The 9938-nt window shown below is 37.4% G+C and overlaps 1 protein-coding gene across 1 annotated transcript; it reads right to left on the bottom strand.

Moving 5' to 3' along the window:
• Positions 1-219: 219 nt before the first annotated feature.
• On the bottom strand, positions 220-9697 carry LOC133323120 (uncharacterized). The gene is made up of 2 exons (XM_061532075.1): positions 6852-9697; positions 220-346 (listed from the first exon to the last, which is right to left on the bottom strand). The coding sequence occupies exons 1-2, from the start codon at positions 9695-9697 to the stop codon at positions 220-222; spliced, it is 2973 nt and encodes a 990-aa protein (XP_061388059.1).
• Between the last annotated feature and the right edge of the window lie 241 nt (positions 9698-9938).

Here is a 9938-nt window from a genome sequence, read left to right as displayed (position 1 = left end):
CATTACCAGCATGGAATGTGGCCCCCTGACGTACCGCTCATACCCTCCTCATGCTTACAATAAGTCAACAATACTTACTCATCATTAACCAGAACAACAACAAACTGTTAACAGAGCTCAACAGCTATAGACCACAATAAAACTTAAAAAACTACAGAGTTCGCTGGTTAGGTTGGAGCTGCTGCCAATCACCTCTCTCTCTCTCTCTCTCTCTCTCGGTTAACAATACTTGGCCCAAACGGCAACGGCCACAGTCACATTACAAAGAACAAATGGCAACAAGGCATTGTTCTCATTGTTATGGGGCTTGCGGTCAACTTTATTGTTCTCTTCCTCCTCTTTCATTCTTGGGTAACAAAGAAAAAATATTTTTTTTTTTTAAATCCAAAAAAAAAAAAAAATATTTAAAAAATCCCCACCCTAGAAAGACCCTAAAAAAATATTTAAAAAATCCCCATCCTAGAAAGACCCTAAAAAAAAATATCCACGCCTTGTTCGAACCCTTGAAAAAAATTATTTAAAAAACCCACGCCTTGTTTGGACCCCTGAAAAAAATTATTTAAAAAATCCACGCCTTGTTCGGACCCTTGAAAAAAAATTATTTAAAAAATCCACGCCTTGTTCGGACTTTTGAAAAAAAAATTATTTAAAAAATCCACGCCTTATTCGGACCCTTGAAAAAAATTATTTAAAAAATCCACGCCTTGTTTGAAGCCAAAAAAAATTATTGCAAAAATCCACGTCTTGTTCGGACTCTTGAAAAAAATTATTAAAAAAAATCCCCACCCTGGAAAGACCCTTGAAAAAAAAATATTTAAAAAATCCACGCCTTGTTCGGACCCTCGAAAAAAAAATATTTAAAAAATCCACGCCTTGTTCGGACCCTCGAAAAAAATGATTTAAGAAATCCACGCCTTGTTCGGACCCTTGAAAAAAAATATTTAAAAAATCCACGCCTTGCTTGAAGCCCCAAAAAAAAATATTTAAACCAGTAAGGAAAGTAGTAAAGTCGGACTGGGCCGACTATATGATACCCTTTAACACTTTGGGTATATTGTACATATGTATCCTAAAAGACGACGCGTTTTTGTTACATAATCTATATCTGAACCGATTTCAGGGAAACTTGCCAGAGACTAATTTATATTACATCAGTACGTTGTGTCAATCGGCCTAGCTGTGGATCTTTTCACGAAGCTTAGCACCCATCATTCTAGACTTAATTCAGTACGCTATGCCAAAATTCGTGCAACTGAAAAGATTTCCAGGGACATTGGTGCACCAATTACCTAAAATCGGATGAAAATATATATGGAAGCTATAACTAAATCTGAACCGGTTTTCACGAAACTTAGCACACGTCATTCGAGCCTTAATTCAGTACCCTATACCAAATTTCGTGCAAATCGAAAGGTATTTAGGGATTTTGGTACACCATTTACATAAAATCGGACGAAAATATATATGGGAGCTACTATATCTAAATCTGGACCAATTTTCACGAAACTTAGCACACGCCTTTTTAGCCTTAATTCAGTACGCTGTGCCAAATTTCGTGCAAATCGAAAGATATTTAGGGGCTTTGGTACACCATTTACATAAAATCGGACGAAAATATATATGGGAGCTATATCTAAATCTGAACCAATTGTCACGAAACTTAACATACATCACTGTAGACCTAATTCATTACGCTATGCCAAATTTCGTGAAAATCGAATGATATATAGGGACTTTGGTGGACCATTTACATAAAATCGGACCAAAATATATATGAGAACCATATCTAAATCTGAACCGATTTTCAGGAAACTTAACATACATCACTGTAGACACAATTAATTACGCTATGCCAATTTTCGAATCAATCGAAATATATATAGGGACTTTGGTACACCATTTACATTTAATCGGACGAAAATATATAGGAGAGCTATATCTAAATCTGAACCGATTTGCTAGAAACTTAACACACATCATTCTAGACATATTTCAATTCGCTATGCCAACTTTCGTGCAAATCGAAAGATATATAGGGGACTTTGGTACACCATTTACATTAAATCGGACGAAAATATATATGGGAGCTAAATCTGGACCGATTTTCAGGAAACTTAACACACATCATTCTAGACCTACTACATTACGCTATGCTAAATTTCGTACAAATCGAAAGATATATAGGGACTTTTCTGCCCCATTTACATCAAATCGGACGAAAATATATATGGGAGCTATATATAAATCTGAACCGATTTTCACGAAACTCAACACACATCATTCTAGACCTAATACATTACGCTATGCTAAATTTCGTGCAAAGTGAAAGATATATAGGGACTTTTGTGCCCCATTTACCTTAAATCGGACGAAATTATATATGGGAGCTATATCAAAATCTGAACCAATTTTCACGAAACTTTGCACACATCAGTCTGGACCTAATTCATTATGCTGTGTCAAATTTCGTGCAAATCGAAAGATATTTAGGGACTTTGGTGCCCCATTTACCTTAAATCGGACGAAGTTATATACGGGAGCTATATCTAAATCTGAACCGATTTTTCCCAATTTCAATAGGGTTCGTCCTTGGGCCAAACAAATGAGCTGTGCCAAATTTCATTCAAATCGGATCATAAATGCGACCTGTACTTTGTTTACAATTAAATTAAATCAACAGACGGACGGACGGATGGACATGCATAAATCGACTCAGAAAGTGATTCTATGCATATTCTAAAAAAGGAACCATGGGTCTATCTCGTTTCCTTTTGCCTGTTACCAACATATGCACAAAGACATAATACCCTGTGTACCACAGTGTGGTGAAGGGTATAAAAAGGGAGTTTTATGGGGACTACACCAAAAAGAGGGCGAATATGAATAATTTTTGGTGGGGAGATTTGTTACCATATACGACTACAAAATACCAAATTGCAGCGAATTCGGTAGAAAAAATGCACTCATGAACCCCAAAAAATACCGAACATTGGAGGGTACCCTTATATGGGAGCTATCCAAAAAAAATTGACCTATATTCATAATTTTTTATGTGGAGAGATTTGGTACCTATTAAGAACTCAAAATACTAAATTACAGCCAATTCGATGGAGAAATACGATCAAAACTCCCAAAATACTGAAAATTAGGAGGTACCGTTATATGGGGGGCAAGCAGAAAAAGTGGACCTTTATTCATAATTTTTTGTGGAGACATTTAGTACCCGATAGGAACTCATTGTACCAAATTTCAGCGATTTCGGTTTCAAAACGCGATCAAGAACTGCAAAATACCGAAACTTGGAGGATACTGTTATATGGGAGCTATGCCTAAACGTGAACCGATATATCCCATCTTCGAATTTGACCTGCCTGCAGACAAAAGACACACCTATGCAAAATTTCAGCACCCTATCTTGAAAAAATTATTTTAAAAAAATCCGCCTTGAAAAAATTATTTTAAAAAAATCCACGTCCAAAAAATTATTTAAAAAAATCCACGTTGTTTGAGGATTGCCTATTTTGACAACCCCGGAATTTGTCCAATATGTTATTGAAGAAATTCCTCAAAGGGTTCGGCTTGAGTATGTTAATTGTACTTACTCCGTGGGTAATGTTGATTTGTTCCAAAGGGCACTCACTATGTATGATTTGTCCCAGGGCGCAAGCAAGTCTTCCTCTCGAGGCAGCAATAATTTTCAATATTTGGCCCAATATTCAACAATCTTCCTCAGAGTAAGCGTTTTCCTTTGTATAAATATTTCTCCAACAGCAGGGAAGTTGTTTGTTCAGCAGCAAAGATTTCCTCTCTTCGTTGGCTTTTTAATACTTTTCCACATATTGCCTTAATGAGTAAGGCAAAATTTCCAATATAATTTTGTTTCAGTTAAAATCTTATATTTTTGCTCACGAGCAAGATATATAATTATTTTTTGTTTATTTAAATATTTTTTATTAAATATTTGCACTTTCAATTATTTCACTCAACTAGTGTGTTGGGTAAATTTTTACTTTATTTTTGCCTTTTCCCGTCACAAATAATATTCAATAAAACAAACGTCTTTCCTCTTTGAATGTTTCAAATATTAATGTTTTATTGTTCTAATATTCTGGCATACCAACCAGGATAGCGGGACAATATTTTTTTTTCATAGAACAGCAGCAGAACGATCGACAGAGGCAGAGAAAAAGAATATGTAAATAAATGTATGTGCGTGTGTACATACAATCCTCTTGTTAGATCGTTCAACTGCTGTTGCGTTTAAACAACAACAAACAGTGTTATTCTCTTTGTGCGGCGAATTCACGTACATCGCACAAAGAGGAATAACAAAAAGGGCATTAGGGCGGCTCTCGTTTGGTGCCAACATAATATAAAAGCAATACCAAAATAAATTAATAGAATTTACATTAATTTAAGTATTTTTTAAATAAAAAATATATAATTTTATGAACAAAATTAAATGGCCCTTGAGTCAAAAAATATTAAATAAATTTAATAAGAATTATTAAAGGGATTTAACATGCCGGGCCCCATTGAAACCTCCGGTTTCAATCAAATTTTCAACTTGGGGTAAGACTGCTAATTTTGCGATTGGGCGTCGAAATGTTGAAGTTGGTGTTTTCACGTCAGCTACCCGAGCAACTCCATCTGCCCCAGGGACAATGTGTGTGACACGACCAAGAACCCATTTCATCGGAGGAACATTGTCTTCATGAACAATGACCAAATCATTGACCTTTAGATTTTGTTTTGGTTTTTGCCAACGATAGCGATTTTGAAGTTGAGCAAGATATTCGTTGTGCCACCTGCGCCAAAAATGAGACTTTATTCCCGAAATTCTCTGCCAGTGTTGCAAATGAGATATCTCCGAGTCAAAATTTGTCTTCTCTGGAATACTTTGCAAGGGACAGCCTATTAATAAATGCCCAGGAGTAAGGGCTTCAAGGTCATTGGGATCTGTTGATAAAGAGCCAATCGGACGCGAATTTAAAATTGCCTCAATTTCCACCAGAGCTGTGGATAACTCTTCGAAGGTCAGTCGAGCATTAGGTAGCGTCCGGAGCAAGTGACCTTTTGTTGATTTAACGGCCGCTTCCCATAATCCGCCAAAATGAGGAGCTCTGGGAGGAATAAATGAAAATTCAATGAATTTTGTTGAGGCAAAATCAGCAATGGCTGTTATATTGGATTTTTGGTGGAAATGATGATTGAATTCATTAAGCTTCTTTTCAGCGCCAACAAAGTTTGTGGCATTATCACAATATATTTTGGACGGAATGCCTCTGCGTCCAACGAAACGCTTGAGAGATGCTATGAAAGCATCGCTGGACAAGTCTGATACAGCTTCCAAGTGCACAGCCTTTGTAGAGAAGCAGACAAATACTGCTATATAGGATTTGTATGGTGCCTTTCCACGGATCCTAAGGTATGTGGGTATAGGGCCAGCGAAATCAACTCCAACTACTTCAAATGGACGAGAACCAGTTACTCGATCCTTGGGTAAGTTGCCCATTACTTGAGTCAGCAATTTTGGTTTGTACCTCGAGCAATGTATGCAGTTATGAACCACTTGTCTTGCCAAAGATCGGCAATTGATAATCCAAAATTGTTGTTGAGTCAGAGATACCAATGCTCTTGGGCCAGCATGGTAATTTGTGCGATGAATATGAATTATCATATTTTTAACAAAATGGTCATTCTTTGGTAGGAGCAAGGGAAATTTAGCATCTGTAGTCAAATTTGAATTCAACAACCGACCACCTACACGGATTAACGGCACTCCATCAACTTCTTCTATAAACGGAGCCAAAGATGATAGCTGACCAGAAACAGAGCCATGTTTTGAGAGTTCCATAAATTCCTCTGAGAAATAGTGCTGTTGAATTAGCCATACAATTCTGTGAAGAGAATGTTTCAATTCATCTGGAGTTATTGTGACCTCTTTCGGAATTTTCCTTGAACGAAAACGAAAAATGTATGAGAAAATTCTGAGACATTTTAAATAGCTACTGAATTTATGGACAATATTTAACATATCGGGCAATCCTTCTATTTTTGCTGCCAAAGTGGTTTTGCGTTTCTCCAATTGCAATTCACACTCGCTTAGATTTGGACCGGAACGATTTGGCCAATCGGAAAATGGGCTCGTGAGAAAGGAAGGCCCCTGGAACCAAGCTGAATTCAACAAATCGTCCACAGAGCAACCTCGAGATACTAAATCGGCTGGATTCTGGTCCGTTGGGACATAATTCCAAGAGACATCATTGCAAATTTCTTGAATTTCTGCTACTCGGTTTCCCACGAATGTTGATAAAGTCGAAGAGTGCGAATTTATCCAATGAAGGGTAATTTGAGAATCCGACCAGAAAAATATTTTTGAAATAGGAAATTTAAAGTACAGTTTCAATTGGCTCCAGAACGTAGCGAGTAAATGGGCAGCACATAATTCCAGACGAGGCAGAGTTCTTGTTTTTAAAGGTGCAACTCTGGATTTTGATGCAATTAAATGTACAGATATGTTGCCGAATGAGTCTTCGCATCGAAAGTACAGGCAACAACCATATGCCTTCATTGAGGCATCTCCAAAACCATGAAGTTGAATATTGGTATAATTCGGCATTCGAATGTATCGAGGAACTTTAATTTGCGACAAATTATGATAATCCGCCATAATATTATTCCAAGCCGAGTCAATTTCTTGGGGTACTGATTCATCCCAATCACATTTTATAATCCAAAGATGTTGGAGTAAGATTTTGGCTTTTATTATGAGAGGGCTTATTAAGCCCATTGGGTCAAAGAGGGTTGACGTCAGAGACAAAATATTTCTTTTAGTATTATGTGAATACATTTTTGATGGCCGAAACTCAAAGTGGAATGTATCATCGTTTGAGTGCCATGTCATTCCCAAAGTGCTAGTGACGTCATCATCCAGTTTCATTTCTTTGACTCCATCTTCCATTGAAGTTAATTCGGGGCAATTGCTATGCCATTTCGAAAGTGAAAACTTAGAGTAATCTAAAATTTCCGATACCTCCTTCTTGATGCGTTGTAAAGAGGCAAGATCGTCAGCACCAGTCACCATATCATCGACATAAAAATCATTTGTGACCACAGACTTCCCAACGTCGTAAGGTTCGGGAAAACGTTCTGCAGCATAATTCAATGCTCTGATGGCCAAATATGGTGCTGAGGCAGTTCCGTATGTAACGGTATTAAGAGCAAAAGTTTTTACCGGTTGTGTAGAGTCATGTCTCCAAAGAATCAACTGGAGTTTCCTATCCTCAGGGTGGACCAAAATCTGCCGATACATTTTGACAATATCAGCTGTCAATCCATAGCGATGACATCTGAAACGAAGCAGGGTGATTAATAAATTGTTTTGGATTGTTGGACCCACCATCATGATTTCATTCAGAGATAATTGAGAGGAAGTACGACATGATGCGTCAAAAACAACACGCAATTTCGTGGAGACACTGTTTGGTCGAAGAACACAGTGATGTGGTATGTAGTAGTTAGGGAAACCAACTTCGGCTTCATTCACCTGAGACATATGACCCATTTCTTCATATTCCCTGAGAAAGTTGGAGTATTCATTTTTCAAGTCTGGATTTTTGTTTAATTTTCTCTCCATGGAAAAGAAGCGTCGAAGGGCAATATCACGGGAATCGCCAAGACAATTTGGATCACCCTTTAGGGGCAGCTTCACCATAATACGTCCATCATTTTGAACAGAGACATTTTTCAAAAAATGCTGCTCGCAATTTTGCTGCTCCAGAGACATTTTCTGACGCTTATTTTCCACCGCATCAATTTTCCATAGCATCTCCATATTTTTATTTAGTTCTTGGAAAATATTCTCACTTTTCACAATAGAGTAAGTTGATTGTTGTGTATTGTTTTTATTACTGGTATACTTCCCCGAGACAATCCAACCGAAAAGAGTTTTTTGTAAAGTGGGCAAGTTCTCTCCAAGTTTTATCTGACCAATAGACAAAAGTTGGAAGAAAGATTCGGCACCAAGTAGCATATCAATTCCTCGACGACGATGAAACTCTGGATCGGCCAGCTCGATGTTAGATGGCAAATTAAAATCCTTAATTGAAATGTTTTCATCGGGGTGATAGCCAGTAATATTCCGTGAGACAAGAAACTCCAATGATAAATTAAAGTTATTAAGGCGTGATCGAATTGTAGTTTGTGTTTTGTAGGAGACCTTTAATTTCGAAGAACCAACTCCTGAGACATCGGTGTGATTTGGACATTTCTTTAAGTTCAGAATACCACAGAGACCTTCGCTTATAAAATTCACCTGGGAACATGAGTCAAGTAGAGCTCGTCCAAGTTGAAAATTTCCCTCAGAGTCACGAACCAATACTAATGCTGTAGCAAGGATTACATTACTCACTTGAGGGCTAGGTTTGTTTTGGAAAGTACCATGTGTGGCAGCAGATGAAGGTGATGGTTCTTCTTCTTGAGAGCAAGATGCCTGTTCGATTTGCTTATGTAGAAGCGAATGATGACGTTGTTTACAAAATCTGCATGAATATTTTGAGGGACATTGTATGTAACCATGCCCTTTTGCTAAACAGTTGAGACAAAGTTTGTTTTGTTTAGCTTGATCAATCCGTTGATTGGGAGTTAAAACAATAAAGCGTTGGCAAGTTGTTATCATATGGCCCGATTTCGAGCAATGCGTGCAAACGAAATCTTGAGGCACATTTTTTGTTATAAACGAATGTTGTTTTTGATTACTATGTGAGTAATTTGTTGCTGTATTAGGGGTAAATTGTTTTCCTGATCTTCGGCACTGAGCATCCAATTGTTGACAACGCTTGTCCAACATGGAACAACACTCAGCCCAAGAGGGCAATTTTGAATAATCTATGAACTCATCCCATCGTTGTTTTGTCTCCGAGTCAACCTTGCTCATAGCCAAATGAATTATGAATGCATCACAAATTTTTTCATATGAGCCAAGGGACTTTAATGAACTATAAAGAGCAGAAATCGTATCAACAATATTTCGTAACTGCTTCGGGACAGGTTTATTTGATTTTGGAAGATCGAACATTGTTGTAACATTCTCCAGAAAAATCAATGTGTCGTTGTCGTACCTCTCTTTTAATCTCCTAAGAGCACTCGGATAATTTTCGTCGGTTACTTGGAATGCCTTTATTGTGGCAAGAGCTTCCCCACTGAGACACGAGAGCAAATGATTAAATTTTTCCGAAGTGGATATATTTTGGTCATTGTGGACCAAATTATTAAATGTATTAATAAAATTCTTATACTCCAAATATTTCCCATCAAACTTGGGTAATTTAAGGCTTGGTAATCGATTGGACGGCGCCTGAGGCAATATAAAGGACTGGTCACCAATGCTTGGACGTCTGCCTTGTCCGATGAGGGTAAGAATTCGAGATTTGATGGTGACATAAAGCTCGTCTATTTCAGCTCTACCAGTGTCTTGAGGGGACAATCGTTCAATTTGATTTTGGTAGTAGGAAGCTTGTTTATAGTATGACTCTATAATTCCTAACCTGCATTCCAATTCTGTATGAGACAGAGAAGGATTGGATTCAATTATATTCTTGATCCGAGTCATACTACCCTTTGATGAGCCACGCTGTTGTTTCAGCTCTTCAATTGTTGTTTCCCTTTGGGACACTTGAGCTGGTTCATTCATCATGTTGATTAATTAATTCAAATAAAATTTGGGTATGTAAAAAATTTCGTAACCACGAATATATTGCGTAATAAGAGCAAGCGAGCACAATTTTTTCTTAAATTCCAGCAAAATGGAGAAAGACTTTATGTAGAGTATGTTGTCTCACTCTAATTTTTGGTTTCAGCAATGTTGTTAAATTGCTTATTAGAAACGACGCTAATTTCTTCCAAAATGGCGTAAAATATGGCTGACGGAGAAAGCG

The sequence above is a fragment of the Musca vetustissima genome, unplaced genomic scaffold (assembly GCF_032173495.1).
Source record: "Musca vetustissima isolate MV318-11 ecotype Yass unplaced genomic scaffold, APGP_CSIRO_Mvet_v1 utg10900, whole genome shotgun sequence".
Classification (NCBI taxonomy): Eukaryota; Metazoa; Arthropoda; class Insecta; order Diptera; family Muscidae; genus Musca; species Musca vetustissima.
This window is presented reverse-complemented; position numbering and strand designations above follow the sequence as displayed.